Source organism: Nestor notabilis, unplaced genomic scaffold, assembly GCF_000696875.1.
Source record: "Nestor notabilis isolate BGI_N333 unplaced genomic scaffold, ASM69687v1 scaffold26163, whole genome shotgun sequence".
In the NCBI taxonomy this organism is placed as follows: domain Eukaryota; kingdom Metazoa; phylum Chordata; class Aves; order Psittaciformes; family Psittacidae; genus Nestor; species Nestor notabilis.
The window spans coordinates 31,586-54,280 of NW_009921888.1; the positions used below are offsets into that span (position 1 = coordinate 31,586).

Consider the following 22,695-nt stretch of genomic DNA (forward strand, 5'->3'; position numbering starts at 1 on the left):
GACTGATTTTTCTCTGTATTGTGATGATTGGGTTTTCAGTTGCTCTTTTTCCTAGATTGTTTGGATTGTCTGTGGTTAAATTCACCTTGTATTCATTGAGAAAAGTTAAACTGAAGGTGGATTCTATTTATGCTAAACAGGTGGATCAAGTTAGAGCCATTCTGCCTGCTCTTAGGAGATGTTGACAGTATGAAAACTAAGTTACCTAGCTAAAGGTCTTCCAAGATTAATGCTGAATCTAAAATACGTGTTGTTTGTTGTTTCAGATAGTGGTGTACATAGCTTTGCTGGAGAGTCCTGCCTTTCACTGCCTGGATCCTTTTAACAGTGTGCCAAAGGTGAGTGGTTCAAGTTCAGTGGTTATTTTTGTAACTAAAGATAACAAGTGAACTGGATGTATTACTTGCGTTTTGCTTTTATGTAGCATAGTATTTGTGATTTATTTTTTAATTTTTTTTAGCTGCTGGATGGATGATTAAATAGCAAGTCTTTTTCCTTCAGTGATCCAAGACAAGCCAGTATTAGCTCTTACTTTCAAAAAAAAGGCAAGAAAAAAGGATAGGCTCAGACTATTAATTAGGCATTGAATATTGCTACCATTTCTTTTTGGCTCCTATCTCCTGTTGCCTACTGCTATGACTTGGAATGTTTTCCCCTGAAGGCACTGTAGGTAGGATGTGGTGGTGTGGGCGGTATTGAGGAGTAGCAGCCATTCATAGCCTGTGGTGGAGCAGGCTTAGTATTATTCTTTGATTGAATTCTAAGAACTAAGTAATAGCTTATAAAGTATTGAGAGGAAAGAAGGTTTGTGGGCTTTCAGTGAGAGTGGAACAGCATTGTGTTCAGTACATCAAAGAGTATCTTCCTGGACCTTCTCTGAAGACCTGAATTAACCTAATGAAGTTAATGTTTTCAACAGGCTTCATTTTGTGGGAGAGTCTGGCTGTCTTTCTGTTAATTCATGTACCCCATTGTCTATTTCTAGTAACTGCAGTTGATCTCTGTGGCTTAGAAGAGATTTATTGATAGAAACTTTTAATAAAATGAAAGCTCATTACAAATGTACCAAAAAATAAAAGCAAAAAGGCTGAACACAGAATGAACTTTTAGCATTCTGGAGGCTGCAGCATGGAGCACAAAACTAGGAATCTTGATTTCATTCATTACTTTACCAGGTGGATGTATTATTTCTTACTCAAATTCTCTGTTTATAAAATAAAAGTAATGTTACCTTCTTCAGAAGGAAGTTATGCAGGCTAATTATTGGCATTTTTGAGCCTTCACATGGGAAGCAGTGTATGAAGTCCTCATGTGCCTTGATACTTGTTGTGAGTTCTGTTAAATACTTGTTCAATGAAGTGTTATCAGATGTTAAAATTAGACTTAATTTGTTTAATAAAGTGCAGGTGAACCAGTTAAAATTAAAAATGCAATCCAGTCTTAAATATAGCATCTACATACGTTGTTGCAAATGATTTGGTTTCCTTCAAACTGGAAAGGAAATTCTGAAGTACTAGGATAGAAACTCTGAGATGCTACAGCTTGCTTTTGCACTATGTTTTCAAATTATCTGATATATGTCTTTAAATATAATGAATAAATTTATAACCCTGGCCTTTCCAACAGATCAGCCTTGAACATTTTGTATCTGTGCTTAATGATTAAGAGTGAGAAATCTTTTGTAATAATTTTCTGGAGTAGAAACTCCAGTAAGTTTTCCTTATATTTTTTTTTGCGTGTAGGTAGCAAAATTAAAATATTCTTGCAAAGGCTGTCAATGTAAAAACAAAATAAACACATAATCTTAAAGCAAATGACTCATCAAACTGTAGACTTAATCATAGTAAAATTCTAATTTGTATACTAAAATTTCTATTCAAAATTAAGCTCGTATCTTACTATGACCCACATTCTGTGTTTATTTGAAATGCGTATTATAAAATTCTTTAGAGTTTTATCTTTGGAATCTCTCTCTTGTCCTTTTTTATAATAGTTTTCAATTAAATATTCAGTGAAAATAATAATAATAAAACATCCACTGCTTTGTTTGGAATCTAGATTCTGAGTTTAGAGTCATCTGTATTTTTTGAACTTATTTCTATGATATTTGGCTTAGGGAGTAATTTTTTCTTCTACCTTTTAAAACAAGAAGGAGGCAGGGAAACCAAACATGCCCCAAAGTGTGCTGACAGCAGGTGAAGGTTTTATGTACTTTCCCAAAAGGCAGTAAATGGATAATAGCTCACTGAAAGGAAGGAGCAGAGGAAGAACTGTGTGGTGTCCCTGCTCATGGCAGGGGGGTTGGAACTAGATGATCTTATGGTTCTTTCCAACCCTAACTATTCTATGATTCTATGATCTCTGTTGGCAGGAGGTGTAGGGGTATCTCTTCCCTTCCCTGTTCTTCAGAGCGTGGGTACCCAGAATACTTGCTGTATCCAATAAGACAACACTTAATTTCAGTAGAAAAAATGAAATTTAACTTCTGTATTAATATTTTATGTCTTTTTCCATTCTTTGTGTGCATGTTTCTGATGGACTATATTCAGCTTGGTGAAGATGTAATTCTTCGAAACACAGAGGATTCTAATGCTTTTCCCGAAAGGAAGCAACTGCCTAGGTGTAGGTTCAGTAAAGCATGAAATGCATCATTGAAACAGAACATAGTAAACCTTTTGCCCTTTGAAAGGGAAATGTGATTAGCAACAGAGTAGGCATTCACAAATTGCAGTAACAGTGTTCTTAGGCTTAACCAAACTGTGGACAATAATGTCCCCTTACATGATTTTGTTGAGTATGTGGGTGTCAGGATCTTCCAGTTCATCCGTAATCTAGCTGGGCAAGCTGGCTTTTTTCAGTTGTTTGTTTTTGTTTCTCTCTCTGGAAGAGAACTATATGGAAAGCACACTTAAAAATGTAAAAAATCTGTCATTTCTGCAATGAAATTAATATGAAGTTATAGATGAAGTCTAATGTTCTGGCAATTTATTGCAATCATTCAGTTGTTGCAAATCTGAAACTATCTGAAAAGTACTTATTTTAGAAAATCATATTGTATGTAGTGGGCTTCTATACTTTTGAATTTGTTCCTCATTTACTTACAGATTTTTAATCAAAAATTAAGTCGCATCTTATATTTTCTCAATAGAGTATTTTGAAAAGTGATTGCAGTATTAATGTGTGCCTTGAGTGGTTAAGATAAAAATCTGAGAAATATTCTTTAATAGGATAATCTTTTGAGACTTCATATACCTTTATGGAAGGTACTGTTTGGTTCTTCAGGGTTACCTCTGTTCACAGGAGTGAGATCATTTGATGAGACCAGAAATAAACAAATACAAGCAAAGTTATCAGTGTCTTAGTACTGAGCAGATTTGCCAGACTGCGATCAGATGTCTGTAGCTACAGTAGCACAACATTTGGTGGAAAGCCTAGTCTGTAAAGGTACTCAGAACACAAATATGCTCCTCACAGTGTGAGACTGGGGACCTGCTCACGGCTTCTCAAAAACTGATCTTCCTTGTTTAATGAGGAGAAAGCACCACAAACATTTCAACTTGGTGGAACTCTCTGTGATGCTGTATGGAAATATTTCTTGGTTTTCTGTGGATCAGCATGTTTGTTGATATTTTTGAAGAATTTAAACCCAAGGAAAGCAATACCTGTTCTTAGTGTTTCATAGGAGTTATGGGAAATTTTGATTCTGGCAGTTAACTAAGGGAATGAAAGGTATGTACCGAGTGTATGTCTGTATTCCTTTCCCTTAAAAGTTTCCTGTAACTACATCAGTTACCCCAGGTGCCTGAAGTGTTGATTTTACGCCTTCAAATGCAACTTTACCATTACTTAAACATAGTTACAGACATCTAGTATAATAAATGGATTTATAGGCTACCACCTGTTATGTTATGCTAGTGGTATAATACTTTCTAACCTGTAATTGTGGACAGTAGGGAAGAATACTTTCATCCCACTTTTACACCCCCATAACCAGATACACCTCCCAAATAAATTTATCTCCCATGAATTATGTAATTTTAGTACTTAAGATTTTTTTTTTTTACCTTTTTTGTTTTTCTTTATAGTAATTGTAGTTCTTTCCATGAAAATACAGTCATGCTTTTACATACTAATATCACATTATGTTCTTAATAATCACTTGTCTAATTTTTTTCCAGCTTTGATAGCTTCAGGTGCAACTAAGGTTTGTAGATCTCAACAGTACCTTTTACAGCCCGCAAATGGCCTTTGCAGTATTCTTTAACTGCAGTCCATATGGATTCCTCATCAGAGAACACTGTACAGCTTTCATCAGTACATGAAAATTCAGTTCAGTAAAAATGAAACGATGACTGCTTTTTTCCTGGTGGAAGTAGTTTTGTGGTGTGATAGCCAGTATGGACTTCGACTGTCGTCTTATCCAGTGTGTCAGTTTTTCTGAGCCAAAAAAAGCTTTGCCTGCTGGAAAGAATCTAGCATATTGCTCGTGAATATAGCTATGAGTTAAGCTATGTATGTGAAATATATATATATGTGTGTGTGTGTGTATATATATATATGTATATATATATGAGTAAGATATATATTTGTGAACCGAGTACAGTACTTGGTACAGTGAGTACTGAGTACAGCGACCAACCTTGGTGTCTTGACCAGCAGTCAAAGGAATAGCACTGGCAAAACTGATTACTGAACCCCTATTTCTGTGGTTTCTAAATAAATACATCCCTGCACTACACCAGCTTCAGTTAGAAGATTTAAATGTGCACTGCACTTTTGAGGGACAACTGGTGTGGCTTGGAATGTGATCTTGAGAAACTTCAAGATACCTTACACTATTAAGCTATATCGCAGGGAGGCTATCCTGAGATGCTGAAAGTGTTCATGGCTTTGGTGAGTGTTGTGCATAGAGGCATATATCGGGGAAAGTCAGCTTGATGCTTTTGGTATGTGGGGACTTAGAGTAGTCCTTGTGCCAGCCCTGTGTAGTGTGATAGGGCTGTATCTGTGCAGGGTGGGAGTTAGTGATCCCAAATGCTCCTGAAGGAGGAAGCAGATTAGCAGCTGAGGCCACTGAGGTCACCAGTTTCTCCAAATTGTAACTGCCCCATAATGGAGCTGTTGTCATCTGATTGCAAATGCCTCCTGGGGACCTCCTCCCCTCAGGTTTCTGTTTTGTAGCTCCTTAGGGCTGACTGCTTGAGCTGTTGCTTTGCAGAAGCAGGCATGCTGCCAGTGTTGGCGTAGGTCACTTATAAAATCAGTTGAAGGCTTGTTCCTCCTTTTGGTAATGGCTGGAAGGCAGTTCTTCTGGTGTGGAGGCTTTGAGGGACCTTTAAATGGTTAATTTTTCATGTTAGAATTGGCGTGTAGTAGAAATAGAGCTAAAACTGTAAACGTGTATTTTCAGTAGTGCTCTTAATATATTCCATATAACATCATGTTCAAATGGTATGTATTACTTCAAGTGTATTATCGTGTTAAAAAAACTAGTTCTGCTTGCTGACATACTGCCTTTTAATGAATAGGGAGAGACTGTACACTTGGTTCATGTCATTTTGTATCTGGCAAATGAATTTGTGTGTGTTACCCAGGGGCACTCCGGATAACTGCTGAAATTAGTGGATTTCACAGAACAAAATATTTAAAGGTTAGTGTGGTATATTTGCTGTGGAATTCTGTTTCTAATAACTTGGTTAATTAATCTTAGATTACAATTACTGTTTGCGCTGTAGTAACAAAGCTTGAATTGTACTAAGCAGAGAGGACTGAGAAAATGAGCTTGTCCTGTTTATTTTTTAAGCTACTAGGAACATGAAACGCAGAATACAAATACAGATACAAACCTTTTGTAGTCTATTTTTCGTTCCCTGATTTTAAGTTTGAGAGTCTCATTTTAAGACATCACAGAATCCTGGGTTTAATGCCTGCTTTCCTTTGTGCTGTCTCTTCACACCCTTTTGTTTCAGGGATCTCCTGCAGCTCTCATCTTACCCCTCCTCATTTTGGAGGCTGTTGTCTGTGTCAGCTGCTCTGAGTTGTTCCTCATAATAGAGCCTCTGTGCAGCTTATTTTCTACCTGCTCCATCACCCTCTCCCCCCCCCTCCCCCTTCTTTTAAATGATCCTACTCCTGCTTTTTTATTCACCAGCTGTATGCATAATCCTTCCAGCAGGTCTCCTGCTACAGTCATTGCTACTCACACTGGATTTTTTCTTAACTAGTTTTGAGTCCCTGCATTTCTTTTTAGCATGTCTTTTCCTTGTGACCTCTTGTCCCACCTCTTCCTACTAACCTTTAGAACTTACTTATAGCCTAGGGGGTTTTCTGGTTTTTTTCATGTGGAGTTTTTTTCTTGGGGTGGGGGATTGTTGTTTTGGTTTGGTTTGGTGTTTTTTCTTGTTTTTTGGTTTTTTCCTTTCTGTTGTTTGTTTTTTATGTGAAACAGATACTCTATATGTTCTTGTGTGCTAATAATTGTCTCTCATGCACACAGGCTATTGCAGATCACGTTAGAGAGATCTGTTCCCTGAAGCAGCAGGTAGTTGGGGCGATCCAGATTTTTTCCAAGAGGCTGATTTCAAATTCCCCATCTTGCACCAAAATCAGCTCTTTGTCTGTTGCTACATTCCCTGATAAGCCGGGTTGTCTCATACCATTAGTTCTCAAGTTATCACATACCAGCCCCAAAAATGCTGTTGAGTGAGGGTTAGACCTCTCTTTATATTTGATCTCTGAATTTGTTTTTCATGATTAAACAGAGTATTAGTTTTTCTTTCCTATTTCTCCCTGAAGATTACTGAATGGTATTTTCTGCCAGTCCTGGATTTGTATAGGATCTGGAAAGGTCTGTTCCATTATTCCTAGAGAGAGTGCTGGTTTATGATGATTGAGATCAGGGTGCTTCTTGGTAAGCTAAAGCATTTACCTCAGAAGAAATGGGTGTGAAATCCTTGGGTTAACTTAAATGTTTTGACTGGAATTACAAGCCTCCTCTGTGTGTGTATATATGTATGTTTATAAAACTGGTTTTGAACCTAGCTCATAAGATTCTGACAGTTGTGCTCCTTAGAAATAGAATTTACTGCCAGAGGGGTAATGGAAACTTGCATTCTCAGCTGCTGACTTGTGCTTCAGGCACTCTTCGGATGCATGGCTGCTATAACCTACTTTCTGACTGCACTAAGTTACTGAAACTTCAGGAATCTTGACTTGTGAGCTGAAAGCCTTTTCCCATCTAACTGGTAACACATCATCATGTGGCCAAAATTGGTGTGTCCCATATGTGTGCTAGGCTTATCTCCAGTTGTGTGAGTAGCGGCTGGTGCTGCATATTCTTCAGGAAAAATGTTGTTGGTAGAGAGATGAGTAGGTTGTGACTTGCTCTCTGGCTGTGGTTTAGGAGAAGCAGAGGAAAATGATGGCACAAAGCAGGCCGCTGGTCAGACTAAGGATTCTGGCCTGCAAATGGTGGCATCTCCGCATAGTGCATCAGCACCCTGACTAATTCTGCAGAATCCTTAAAAATAAGATAAGCGGAAACTGAAGGCAGCATTTGATGCAGTGGCACAGTGCTGCTTACCTCTATGGAATTAAAGCATGGTTTCAGGGTTGAATTTTTGAACCTGAATGTATTATACACTAGAGGAGCAGAAACAAGGCAACACTTCAGTCCAAGATCTGTTCCTCAGAGCTGAATTTTCAACAAGAAGTGTAAGAACAATAAAAAATAAAGTAAAAATGCTTGGTATTAGTCACTTGAAGCATTTAGAGGTTCTGTGATGCAGGAAAGGAAGAGACATGTCTTTTCTGTAAGTTTTCCCTGAAGTCCAGTGGGGAGAGGGGATGCATGTGTCTTTCCCCCTTCTCCCTGTTGTGTTCCCTACACAGAGGTAATCTGTGAATTTTTGTATACTTACTCCTACTTTTGATGAGTGAAAGGATTGTAACTTGCCACTCCTTTCATATTCTGCTCCACAGCTCCCAGTATTTGTGTATGAATTCTCTTTAAAAAGCCTTTTTCATTGTTACCCAGATTTAGGTAACCCTATTGGCTTCTTTTAGTAAGGTCTGATTTAGATAATGAAGAAGTTGTCTGCTTCTGTTGTAATATTACATGTAGCAAAGTTGTGGCGTGTTACTCTTGAATTTTGACTACAAGTAATACTAAGGTGCTACAGGAAGCTGTCAAAAAAAAATATTTTGTGTGGCTCTCAGCTAAACTTGTGTATGAAACAGTGATGGCAGAGTCACTTTTATTGAAACTCAGTAGCAATAGAAAAAACTTGTATTAATCTAGAAGGAACGAGAACTCTGTGGCTGAACTTCCAAATTTCAGACCTGCAGTTTTGAACCTATTTTTCCTTTATTTCATCTTGGTTCTACTGCAGATATTAATACCCACAGTCTCTCTCCATGTTTGGAAATTACTTGGCTACTATTATTTCCCTTCCACATTTGTTAATGCATTATATTGTTATCTAGTGGGAGTAAAGAAGAAAACATGTCCGTGAGTGTGTGAGGATAGAACATCTCATCGGTGATGAGATTCTGCATGAAAGGGAATGAGATGTAGCAGCCAAAGCCAAAGGCTGAACCTATTTGTTTATTGGAGGGAGATTTTATTCAGAAAAGGCCAGGCTGGACAGAGCCTTGGGTGACATAGTTTAGTGTGTGGTGTCCCTGCTCATGGCAGGGGGATTGGAACTAGATAGTCTTAAGGTCCTTTCCAATCCTAACTATTCTATGATTCTATGATTGTGGAGGAATTTCTGGCAGAAGATAAAACCGTAGGAGATTTGGAGGATTTTGGAAAGATTCAGCTTTGTACAAGCACCAGAGCTGAGAGTAGGGATAAAGGAGGATGAGAGTCTGGCATCACCAGGCAACATTGGTTTCTGTTGAATGTGTATTCTGCTCACAGCAATGTAGACTCTTCTAATTGCTTATTCTTCGGTTTGGGTGACTGTTTCTACAGGAAAAAGATATTCCTCATCTTTATTCAGTAAAAGTTTACTTTCAGAAGCTTTTCTTTTTGAGCAGCGGTTCTGGGGCAGTGGAGAATCATGCTGGGGTAATAGTAGTGGAACAGCTTTTCAGATTGTCTCTGTAAGTAGTCTTAAAGCAGCCAACACCTGAACTGCGAGGTAAGAGTTCAGAGTAAGGAGTATCCTAACATGCTGTAGCAGCCTGTGTTCTCTAGAGCATGTCTGGCAGAAGGGTTTCAGTAAATCCTCTTTCACCATTTTCCCCCTTCAGTGAATGGTATTTTTCTCTCGGGTTTGTGTCCTTTTCTTTCATCTGAGGAATTAACAATGGCTTGCTGCTGTAATTGCGTAGCAGAGCACTCACAAGTACTACTTTTTGGAAGAGGAGCTCTTTTGAACTGGAGGAAGATATGTAAGAAATAATTTGAATTAAATAAGTGAATGCTGCCAACATTCCAGACCAAAAATAGTCTTGACTTTAAAGCATTTGTAAGATCTATAGGACAGGTAATTTTGAAACCTGTTTTACTTGGTAAAGTGTGAGGGTTAAAGAGTTTCCTCTGCACTTGTGTTTTGGGAGTGGTAGGGAGAGGATTCCTGACATGACTCTGAAGAGCTGTTAAATGGAAGGAGAACTGCTAATTTTAGGGGGAAACTGGGATGGCCATTTCTTGCCTGGGCTGATACTTTCACAGTTGTATAGCATTAGGACAGTAGTCAGTCTGACAAGAGACTGACTGACTTGAATCTGACTTGAAGCTGCAGCAGTCACTCTACATCTGATAAAAGATCCAGGAGTGTCTCTTCATTTAAATTGAGTTTTCTCTTGGTACTTGTCCTAACAGGAAATTAAAAGGATAGCTTTCTGAGTAACTATCTCGTGGTCTGGTTTTCTTCAGAAAGATGTACAGATTTATACAGGAATTAATTTAATGGTATTAGCTGTTTCTTAATGAAATCTAACACTGTATCTTTCAAGCTGCCTCTTCAGTTATGTACATAAGCACAGAGTCAAGAATGGTATCTTGCATCTGATGATTATTTTTACCTGTGGTATTCAAAGAGTCTACTTTCAGAAAGTGGCTCTTTGCCTGAAGAACGCTCCTAGATATGAGAAATAGGCATTCAGCAACCCCAAATTCATGTGGGACTTTGAGAGTAAAATTGAGAAGTACCTTAATATTTTGTTGTTGTTGCTGCATTCACCTTTTTGTATGGGATACAAATTCTGGTCCGAGTGGCCTGTAAAAATAAAATCCAGAAGTCTTAAGAATTTATTCAGTACTTGGAATGACAGTAAACCAGAAAGTTCATGGGAGTCTGAGCAGGGCCCTTAAATTAGTGCTCTGTGAGCTAGATAGTTGAAAATTGGTTTAATATACGTATTTTTCTCATTTTCCTACTGTCATGAGGTAGATTGAATGGGGTTTTTTGTAAAGCAATTGATAAATTGCTTAGGACTATAAAGTGAACATTGTCTAGAAATGGACAATGTACTTTTTTTTTTATTTTTTCCTTAAAGAGCGTTGGTTGGGAATAAATGCATTTTTGAACTGAACAAACATCTTTTCCTCTTTCTAGTTAAAAAGCGAATATGTGATTTTTCTATTGGGGAACAGAAGGTCAGCAGTTCAATTTTATTTTCAGCATTTTACAGACAGTTTAAAGTGAAATCCCTTGAAAAGTAGGTAGCAGTGTTTCAAGGGATTAGCAGTAAAATGTAGCAATCCACAGTGATTCTGAGCTTTGTCCTTCTGCGCAAGATCAAGGTTAAACTTCTTATGTCTGAGGACTGTTCTTTGTTTATACAGTACATAAATGTACTAACACTTCCAGTGAACTATAATTCCTGTAGACCATTGAAAGTTTGAGACAGGGGAAAAGAAGCAGCAATGGAAGCAACTCATTCAAACATGGGGGTTTTTGGAATCTTGAAAGAAATTCAAGGATGTCTCGTTATTAACATTTCATGATGTTTCACCAAATCCAGAGTGGCTACGTGTTTTAATTTTAAGGCAAGAATGAAGATTTATCAGTAGTTGAGGATGAAAGTGCATGAAGTCCAGTACACTTAATGTGTTCTTCTTGTTTCACCAATCTGTCACACAGATAATACTACCTAAATGTTCTCTCAGTTAAGGGTCTGTTTTTCTTCTGTGATCTTATGTGCTTGGCTCCCTCTTACCCACTTTTTGTAAGGGACTGTCTAGAGGTTGGTAGGTGTAAAATGATTTGTAATTTCATCTTGTGTAGACATGTAATGTATGTTGCATTCTTCCTGGACTTTCCTCTCTTTTCTATCTTGGTTTTGTTTGTTTGTTTGTTTTCATTTATTACCAAATGCATAGGTAAGCTGAAATGTTGTCTGCTGAGAGGAATGGAGAGAGAACAGTCCAGAGCAACGCTAATAAATGTTAAGCTTATCTTGTCCCTCTGACTTAGTAGAAACACCCATAAAACAATGTGTGAATGTGGCCATTAATCACTGCTGCTGTTTTAGAGGCATGATGAGGTCTCTTTTCCAAAAGTTTCCTCTAGTGCATTTAAGCTGTTTATTAACTGGATGGCTTTCCTGAAATTGCTTTTAAAAGAATTCAGGAAAAAGTGAGCCACTGCTCCTTTCTGACCCTCTCCCTATATTTACCTAAATGTGAGGCAGAATTTGGAGTTGTGTTGTGTTTACTCTGCAGCCACGAAATACAGGCCAAAAAAGCTGCCTCCTCCTTAATTGTTTCATGCTGTTTGCAGCCAAAAGGTCTGAAGAAGTCCTCTCTGCACAGTCTAGGTTTTACCATTGCTCTCTAGAATGTGTGAAACCATTGCTTCTGATGGCAATGCCTTCAAAATAAAGCAAGAAGCAGCTCTTTGCCTTAGTAATGGAAAATGTCACCGCAGATCCTCAGTAGCTGCATCTGCATAAGCTGCTGATAGAGGCAGAGCAAGAACCAGCACCTGCCTGAGCCCTGCCTGCTGGTGGAGTTTCCAGCAACAGATGCAGGAAAGGGAGGCTGAGGACAGATGGCAGCAGCATTGTGGGGGCCAAAGGCTGGAGGAAGGGCTTTGTAAGAAAGGATGTTTAGCTGGGTATCTGTGGTCAGTGTTGCTTTATATTCAGACATTATTCCCCCTTCTGCCCCTCCCCTTCTTTCAACAGACTGAAACCAGCGATGATAATTTACTAATTCACACTTCTTATGTTTTCTGAGAAGTGTATAATGAAAGGGTGTGAAAAGATACAGTTTTGTATAGTCTTTGAGATATGGGCGACATAGTTTAGTGTGTGGTGTCCCTGCTCATGGCAGGGGGGTTGGAACTTGATGATCTTAAGGTCCTTTCCAACCCTAACTATTCTATGATTCTATGGGGAAATAACAATAATAAACCTCCCCCACCCCCAAACTGAAATATGTTTGTTTGGGTTTTTTGCTGTTTTGGTTTTTTGTTTTTTTGTTTTTTTAAATCCCTTGTCCTTGGCCAATTTCTCAATAGTCATCCCATGTTCATGGAAATACTTGAGCCAGGTTTTTATTATAAGCCCTTTGCCTTGTGTGTTGGTGACCGTACTCAGTTTCAGCTTAGCTAAAGACTTATTGAGAGTACTTTCTTTGTACTATTGTTATCTATCTTTTAAGCATAAGTAAGTTATAAGGCCCCTAACTAGTATTGCAAAACTTTAATACATGTTTGTTATAATACCAGCTTGTTCTGGTAGAACACCAGCTTTTTGTTCTTTGAAATAGAATTTTAAATTTAAATCATCTGTCAGAGGCTAAAAATGAACACTGCCTACTTTATAATAGGCGTGCTGTTCCAAAAAGGGGATAGAAATATTCTTTTCAAGTAAGACATCAAAAGATTTTTAAAAACTTATTTTCCCAAAACAGCAGAGTGCTTATCACGTAAATACGAAAGATAATACTTAGTATTATGTGTTTTAAAGATAGTCACAGCAATTAAGCATTTGTACCTTGAACTGCCCCAGACCAGGAAATTTTGTGGCACAGCAGTATGACTTATGAAATTTTAAAAATACAGAATTGTGAAGGTTAGCTTGTGTGAAGGTCGCAACATGAAACAGAGTGAACATTGTGTAAAATGAGGGTGGTATTGAATTAATGTGAGTTAATAGGATGCCAAAACTCAGATTTGTGTTCTTTCAGTGCTGCAGCAGCCTACCTTGTAATAGCCCAGATGGCTTTCTCTTTCTACTGCTAGAGAGGTAGCAGACTAAAGTTATCTGCTGCTTTCTTAGAATCTCAGAATAGTTCGGCTTGGAAAGGTCATCTAGTTCGAACCACCCTGCAATGAGCAGGGACGTCTTCAACTAGATCAGGTTACTCAAAGCCCTGTCCAACCTTGCCTTAAATGTTTCCAGGGATTGGGCAACTACCAGCTTTCTGGGCAACCTGTTGAAGCGTTTCACCACCCTCACTGTAAAAAAAAAAAAAAAAATTCTTCCTTATATCTAGTCTGAATCTACCTTCTTTTAGTTTAAAACCTTACCACTTGTCTTATCACAACAGGCCCTGCTAAAAAGTTTGTCCCCATCTTTCTTATAAGCCCCCTTTAAGTACTGAAAAGGCTGCTATAAGGTCTTCCCGGAGCTTTCTCCCAGTCCCAGCTCTATCTGCCTTTCTTCTTAGGAGAGATGTTCCATGCCTCTTAATATTTTTGTGGCCCTCCTTTGGACATGCTTCAAGAGGTCTGGGCGCCCCAGAGCTGGATGCAGTACTGCAGCGGAAGTCTCACCAGAGCCGAGTAGAGGGGGAGAATCGCCTCCCTTGACCTGCTGGCCACGCTACTTGTAATGCAGTCCAGGATATGGTTGGCTTTCTGGGCTGTGAGCATGTGTTGCCAGCTCATGTCCAGCTTTCATCCACTGGTATTCCAAAGTCATTCTTAGCAGGGCTTTGCACTTTGAGGGCATCCCTGCTGATCTTGCCTGGTAGACGCCAGTGCTACACCTTCCTACTGGATTGGGGCTTGGAGAGCTGGAAGGGGCCTAGGCATCACCTACAGCCGTCAGAGATGGCCATCGCTAAGACTCTGGGCTGCATGCAAAACATAGGTGGGTCTTGCCAAGGAGATGCAGACTTTGTGGTTAAAACTATTTCTTTTCCTTAAATGGCAAGTTTACAGTTTAAAAGATTGTTTGAAGCAGTCCCTGCTTATTTCATTTGGGCAGACTGATTCGTGTGATAGGCTTCATGAAAACACGGGGTTTTTACAATCATCCTTTTAGATGTTATTATATAAACATATATAAAGTGAGATTTCTTTTTTGTTGAATAGTAAATTGCTGTACTGACTCCTTAGCAGGAAGGGTACATTTCTGGGTGTGTCTAATCTGTATTCTCCTTTGTTTCTTTGTGTGTCTTTAAAAAAACACCAAATTTCTAAGGCACCTACAAGACAAAAAACAAGCTTAATTTTTGTGCTCTACTGGAGCTATGCAGAAATTCGTTATCACTGAACTAGTCTTGAGGTTTCCTGTTTGCAGTTGTTCTGTAACGCAAGATGAAAAGTGTAACTGTAGTTGTATTAGAGATTGGGATATCAGATATGTTGTGGGGCTGAGAGAAGTAAACATTGCTTAGAAGCTGTCAGAGACATCCGGTTGAAGAACCAAAACCCCAAACCTCACAGCATTGTGCCCTGAAACAATGGTGGGCAATAGAGAGGGGAAGAGGATTGGAGGTGTGCTGGGGCAGACTTTTGGGTAGCATCATGATGAAGTTACTTAGTACAGTTCTAAATTACTGGTTAGTTAAGACTGATCCTTCATTTTTTTTGGAAGATGTGCAGCCTGTATATCTAAAAAACTCTCACTAGCAGTGCCTATAGAAGTAGGCTGTGGCAGGGCAGTCCTGCCATGTGGCAGCTCCTCCTCCAATGTGATTAACCCATTCCATGGTTAGGGGTGCATCGCCCTCACAGTTTTGTCTGCCATTACTCTTTCTTTCTTTTTCTTTCATGTCTTTCTGGTGGTTTTCCCCCCTCCCCCCCTGCCCTCCCCAAGTGACTCATAAGGAAACTTGAGTACTTCTGCACCTAAGAACAAATGTCTTAGTTTGTTCATGCCCGTCTTCCTTAAAATTAGTAAGTACTGATTGCACATCCATAATCTGCTGGCATGCTGTGCGGGTTTTCAAGGGGGGGGGCCTTTGTCTTTTATTTTTCTTTAGGGTTAGAGTTTGTCTGACTTGGTGGTGCTTTCAAGGATCATCCACTCTATGCTTTCAAATTAGTGGCACAACTGTAGCTCTCCAGAACGTCTTCATTGCTCCAAATTTTCCTCAGAGTTGAGTCTAAAACTGTAATAGCTTTGTGGATGGTTCTGTTATCTTGGCATGCATTTGAAGATTAAAAATGTTTAATTTTTCTTATTATTTTTATACTCTAGTTAATGACAGAGAAGAAAATGGTTGTCACTGTAAAATAATCCCATAGTGTGGTAATAGGTATTAAACATTTTTTCCTCCATCATGTGCAGGAAACTTAGTGTTCTAATTCTGTATTTATTCTGTTACTAATATTTAATTTATTGCAGACACAGTTTAATAACATCTTGTAGTTCTTAATGAGAGCTGAACTATACTCCTTTTGATACCTTTCATTCGTATTTTCTGACTTGATCTTGTTGCTGTCAGGTTTTCCTTTTCAAAGCAAGGACCAGAGAGGGGGATACAGAAAACCTCACTTTTTTTAAACAGGGTATAGTTTTAACCATATAAGACTTCCTTCATAAATGCTAAATTGTGAGAGTAGGCTAGGAAATGTAATAAAGAATTCCTTCTTCGCAACGGATCCATTTATTTACATCTTTGTTCACATTTATTCTTTATGGCTTCCATTCATCCTTGCTTTCAGCCTTGGAAAACTGACCTGCCTAAAGTACCAACAGCAACTTCTATTGATTGTGACTGTGCCTTCAGTTTGCACATCAGAGTAAATTAGATAATAATCACTTGCACTTACTCAGCTATCACTTTCAGTTCTGTAGTCAATATATCCTAATGGGACCTAATAGCGAAATACCCCAAATTAATTGTCAAGCTTGTGTTAAAACAGTCAGCAATTTTAGGCAGGCCAGGTATGTGGGTTTTTTCTGCTCAAGTGTCAGTTTGACACCTAAGAACCGCATAGCCGGATGATGGATGTTTGGTCATTACAGCTACTTAACTTCCTTTAAAAGAGGGAGGGAGTATTCTTACACTAATTTTTGGTGCAGTAATGTCTTTCCAAAGAAATGTGTCCCTTGAGGTGGATTGACGCACACCGTATGCACTATTAAAGTGTTAAACTGTAGAAGCGGTTAGGCAAGGTGGCCTTTATGTGATCCATCTCCATTTGTTTAAGCACCAGCAAATAGGCCATATAATAAGCATGGAAAGGGTTTTACTGGTTTTAGCAAAGGGTTGCAATTTGCCATGATTTGATCTGTGATTCTATTTTCTATTTTCATCTATGATTCTATGATAATTTGAGTCAGCTTGCTTACTCTTTTTAAACCTCTACATTTTGAGATTTTCTTGTAGCAATCATTAAAAGTGTATTTAGCTTGGTTTAGATTAACTTTGCATGAAGGAGATAATATTTTCCTGTTTTTTCAAGCACATGTATTTTAAGTGTCAAAAATGCTGTGTTCTACTGGAAATAGCTGAAAATACATCAAAAAGGTGTATTCTTTTCACAAGTTTTTATTTGAATTCACGTTCCTGTTCTTTTTAATGCCTTTTGAGCTCTATCTTTGAGTTTGGTGCTTTAGAGAGATGTGCTTTTTTAGAACTGTTTCTATATGTCAAAACTCTTCATCCAGGCTGATTTAAAAGAAAACCCAAACCTAACCACACACCCACACACAGCAAGAAAGAAAACAACTGTAAGTGAAAACAAAGCTTCAAACCTTCTGAAACAGTAGGCAGGCTAACCGGAGAGTGCATCTTTATAAATAAGAAAACTTCAGACTTTGAGTGTACTTCAGATTAAGTGATCTAATACAAGTTATTTTATTAATTACAGAATACCATAAGCACATTTACTTACTCTGAAAAAGGCCTTGAAGGAAAGAGGCTTTTTTTGTTGTTTTCCACAACCGTGTTACCTTAGAGGACCATATATTGCCTATTTGCTATAGCTTATGAAAGGTAAACCAAGTAGAAACCAAAGAGCTGGCCCATCGAGCAACACGTGCATTCAAAACCCATTTTGATTTTCAGAGTTTGGGAGAAGGAGAGGTTGTTCAGCCTTCAAATCTTAGCGAAAACTGTGATATGTCATTAGTTAGCTTTTTATTCTCCCAAGGCAATTAACTAAATATTGTACAGTGATTATGTCTTATGTAATATTGTATAGCAATTATGTGTTTTATGAACATCAGTGTCATGTAAAAGCCTCCATATCAATTTAGTGCCTTTTAGTGTGCCTTAGGAGGACATCCAACTCCAGAACAGTCTGTTACATCAATTGGCACTTCCTATTAATAGAATTTTTGCTTGTTCCCTTGGTGAGGGATTAAATTTCAAGCGTTACTGTCAGTCACTTTTCAGCCATGTTCCTTTTTGCAAAATAAATTTTGAAGGAGGAGAGCACTTGCTTCCTTTCTTACTGGATGTTTAAAGTTCAGCCATACCTTCTCTTTGCGTTGTCCTAAGTAACTGTATCCCCAACGTAACTGTGGGCCTTCCTCCTGAAGACAAGAAAAGATGCTGCTTTTCTGCCCATTGGGCCAGGGCATTGAACTAGTGGGAGTGTAAACTTGTGTCAGTCTCTAGCGAGAAGATTCCAGTTCAAGAGGCATGCTGGAGTGGATCCTTTCTTACTTATCCTAGTGGGAGAAACACATTATCCCTATATGGGTGGTGTATGTGTATGAAGCCAGGCCTGGTGAAAGATAAGATCTGTGTAACAATTATGTATAGCTTGATACTTAAAATAACATCAACTGAGCAAATCTCTAACATGAAAAATCATCAGCAGATTTACATGTTTGTGGGAGCAAACTCTTAAGTTCCTCTACATTTCAGTTTCCATAACCTCAAATACTGCTTGTGTGGTTCAGTTTTAATCATTGGTTCAAAATGGCAGAGGTGATTGTTTGGGGTTTTTTTTTTTCTGATATTGCTAAATTCTCAAATCATTGATAATTTATTGAACATAACATTTTCCTTTCTGGACTTTCTTCTGATAAGGTCTATATGGGAGTTACGTTACTAGATATTCCACTAATGTCTGCCTTTATTCTGCCTTAGGGATAGCAAACGCTGCTCACCTGTCTGAGCAGGCTTTCAATGCAGTCTTTTCGTAACTGACTTTGCCTTGGCTGGGTTTTTGTTCACCACCTTCTTAGCCTCGTGGGTTTTTTTCAGTTTTTCCCTCTCTCCCAGGGGTGTTTCCGTGTAGGAAAATTTTCACGTGTGCTTCTGCATTAAGACAGCTGCCACTGAAGACAGGACTTATCTCTGAACAAAGCCTAAACTGGATGGAAGAAACCAAGTGGCTGAAAATACCTTAGCTCAATATAAACTAATTAGTTGTATCATTTCAACAAATGTGGTGTTGGTAAAACAAAGTGTTTACTAACGCTGCTAGCAATGAAGGAAACACTGGGTTAAAAGGTGTTGGAAGCAAGTGTTGGTCACATAGCTAATATAAGAGTTACCTTTTGAAGGTCTGGATTGTGCAGATTTGCTTGCTTGCTTGCTTGGTGCGGTGTCTTCGTTTTGGGTTAGTTTTGTGGGTTTTTTTCTTTGTTTTTTTTTTTGTTTGGTTGGGTTTGGTTTTTTAATTTATTTTGGTTTTTTGTGTGGGGTTGTTTGTGTGTGCTTTTGTCACTGTTTTTTTTTATTTTTAAAACTGCAGTTGGAAGTTGTATTGCCATAAAAGTAAAGCAAATGACCACTTCATAAGGTAAGCTAAAAAAAGCCATATACGTACTTTTTGAAATGAGCCAATCTTGTACTAAGAAATGACTGCCGCATTTCATAAATTTACAGTTCCTTGCATAGATATTTCAAAGCTTTTCACTGATGCTTTTTACAGGGGGGGGGTGTTATACTATCGGCTATGAGAAGATTCTGTTTCAGTGCTAGTTATATCATTTGCTTCTAATCTTTTGTTGGCACACAGCTGTGTTGCAGAAGCAATTCAAAACTATTAATTCTACAGCCCCACTTCTGAGGAACGAATATGTCCTTATTCACATACAAGGAAATCTTAGCTGTGCAAAATGTCACTAGAAGAACCTTGTTGTCCATGATGGACTAAAAAACTAGCACAACCGGACTTCACACACATGTGTACAGCTTTAAAGGGGCAAGTGTTTAACTGCAGTTATGTGATGCATTTTGACCATAAATCCTGTTTCTACATGGGCAGGAACACTTGTGCCATTAAATGTTCAGCAAAACCTGGAGTACTTTATTGAAGTGGGTTCTTCAGTAGCATGCCACTTGAGAAACGTAGCTTCTCTACACTTCTGCCAAAATTGCATTCTGCAAGGGGGCTGCTTGTGAAATAACATCATTTCTCAGGCAAGGTGGCAGTTTTACGTGTCTTGCAGTAACTGGAATTGAAGAAATTGGGTAGTGGAGACCTGTATAGTTGGTGTCAGCCCTAACATGTGGGCTTTTCCTGTGCTGTATAGCACCTTGGGGAAGCACTTGGTGACTCTTGCAACAGGGCCAAGTCGATGTTGTTCGTTGTTGTTTGTTGGTTGGCTTTTTTTGTCAGTTTTGTTTGGGGTTTTAATTATTATTTTATTTTTTCTTCAGAGGAATAGAAAGAATTTAATAATTTTCCATCAGTCACTAGTCAGATAGTATGCCTAATGTGTTGTTTTAAATTATTCATATACTGTAATATTGATAGATAATTTAAACTTGCCTGTGTTGTGAAAATAACCCTTTTAGAAGTAGAGCCTCTGTGGTGGCAACATCAGCCAATTGCATTGATGATGTCCTATTTCTTTATGTGCTCCATGTTCCCAGAAATAGTAAGAATTGACCAATTTACAATTGCTGAGATAAAATAAACAGATTTAAATTGGAGAGAGAGATTATATTGACAACGCTGGCTTTCAGAACATGCTTGATTGCAGTTCCCCTGTGGCTACATCAGCTTATCGACCTGTAGGCTATCTGTCCATTTCATGTGAGTCAGAAACCAGGGCAGCTTATTGGAGACTGCTGTCCAAAGCTCAGGCTATCCTGTGTCATTGACAGATTAATATTTTAGGGGGAAAAAAAAAAGGTTAAAGCAAATAGTGACTTATATATTGTGAAATCATCAATTCTACCTGCATAAGTCACAGCCTGTTTGAACTGTAAGAGTTGTGTTTCTTCTCAAGTGTTCAAAACATCGTCAGTTCTTTTTGAATTCATCTTGGGCCTCTCAGTTATGGAAATGCACATTTGAATAATGGTTTTGTTGTTGTATGTTCCTTTGTGTTTTCTAATTAGAAAATGAACTTAAGCTTGTTGATTACCACTTCAGATTTTAAAAACCATTGTTCTACCTTGGCCATGAGGGGTGATGTTGCTGATGCTTTCCAGAGCTTTGCTGTCAGTTTAGCAACCATAGCTCAATCCAATATAATGCTCTCCTGGAAATAAAAATTGTGATAATAGGAGGCTACTAAATTCTAATAGAGTTCACTATTGTGTCTTATGATTATAGGTTAAGTTTAAATAAGGTTTAACTTTAAATAAATAGGTTAACTTCTTTTTCTTTGAAAGAGTAGGCTGCTGGGCTGTGTGACATGTAGTTTTCACAGCTTGTACTGTAGCCAAAGGGAGAAAGTGTGTGTGTGTGTTTACAGACTGCAGAAGGAACCTTTTCTGAATACAGGTGATACATGCTGAGCAGAATTTATGAATGATGTTTGGGTTTGGTTTTTGTTTGTGTTTTTTTTTTTTTTTTTTTTAATTACCTTTCTGTCACCTAAACTATTAGTTACCATAGTTCATGGGGTTGTGGACTGCTAAGAATTGGGCAACAAAGTCAAATCATGTTAAAAAGATCCTTGGACATGAATAGTTGGAGTACTCTGGCACCTGTTTCTACTAATCTGTAATTTAAAGGAAAACCTACAGCTTTTACTTAATAAATAAATACATAAATCTGCTACACTGATTTTCAACCACATTCTTGCTTCCCCATTCTGCCAGGGCCTCCTCCACTCCCCGCTTCCCCAAAAGCTCCTAGCAGTAATAAGAAAATTACAGGAAACTTCTCAGAAGTTAGAGGATCAAATCAACATGTTTTGGTTGTCACTATAATGTGTTAGAATGTCACTGGTACCGGCATGGGACTTTTCTTTTCCTCGCACACTATTGTGCTCCCTCACATTGTTCCTGGTAATTAGTGGGATGCGTAGGAAAATGTGGAGGCATGCAGCTGTCTTTATGCAGCTGACAAATAGCATTGGAAAAGCTCCTTCTTGATAGAGGTAAGTAAAACAAGCCAGCTTATTCAGTCTTAACAGAACTCTGGGTGAGTTTCAGGTAGGGAAGAAATGAAGTACAGTTGAGGGAATCACAGTGGGTACTCTTCTCCACCCAGCTGATTCATGCCCAGTGCAGGACTGCAGTGAGCTGGGGTCTTCGCAGGAGAAAAGTGGGATTGAAGGCTTCTCCTAAAATGCAGTCGTGTGCTGCCTGCACAAAACATTATGAACAAAGGGGTTCTAAAGACAGTGCTGCCTTTTTGATGGCAGTTTTCCCTGCTGAGTTACATTACTTATTAAAGTATTTGCAAAATAAAGATGGATAATTTTGTTTAGATGCAGAAAACTTGTAAATAATATGTTAGTATAAGGATGAGGAACTAGAGCAGAAGGAAAATATATTTTTGGAATGCTGCCTTTTTTGTTTCTTTTTCTCAGATCAGAATTCTGAATGCCAGGTGTGGGATAGTTTTATTATGCTACATGTAAAAACTAAATGATTTTTATAAGTTAGCCTTTGCTAATGTATATCTGAATAATATTTTATATAGATTCAGAGGAAGCAAACATAATACATTATGAATAGAATTTACTATTAAGGTGTTGTCATATTTTAGTGGGAAAAAAGGCAAGAAAGGTCAATTATTTTTAAAATAATTTTTATTATTTTTGAAAGAGGAGTTAAAATCTGAGTGTTTGCCCTGTATGTCTTTCTGATTATCTCCTACCCTTTTCTTACTTATTTCAGAAGAACTGAAAGGAAAATCCTACTAAGAATTGCATCATATAATTTACTGATGAGCATGTTTTAATATTTTGTTGCAGAAGGACTCCATGAAAGATGACAGAAGAAGTTATTGTTATTGCAAAGTGGGATTACACTGCGCAGCAGGACCAAGAACTTGACATCAAGAAAAATGAGCGTCTTTGGCTATTAGATGATTCCAAAACATGGTGGAGGGTAAGAAACGCAGCCAACAAAACGGGATATGTGCCATCAAATTATGTGGAGCGAAAAAACAGCTTGAAGAAAGGTTCTCTGGTTAAAAATCTTAAAGACACATTGGGTAAGTCCTTTTGTATTTTAGAATAAGTTTAGTAGGCTTGATGAGTTTCAGATGGGAATGTAATGTGGGTATAAATATTATTTTTAATATGCTCGTTTGGTTTTCTTTTTTGAGGTAACATGTTAAATGACTGAGGGAGAGAGTAGGGGTGGGTGTTCTTGCATCACATCTGGGAGAAAAAGATGTTATTTTTTTC

The 22,695-nt window shown here is 38.2% G+C and overlaps 1 protein-coding gene across 1 annotated transcript; it reads left to right on the plus strand.

Moving 5' to 3' along the window:
- Window positions 1-270: 270 nt before the first annotated feature.
- Window positions 271-22,499, plus strand: LOC104403271 (cytoplasmic protein NCK2-like; the record flags this gene model as incomplete). The annotated part of the gene is made up of 2 exons (XM_010011349.1): window positions 271-338; window positions 22,258-22,499. A coding segment is annotated over exon 2 (226 nt), but the record flags the coding sequence as incomplete, so codon positions are not given.
- Window positions 22,500-22,695: the final 196 nt, after the last annotated feature.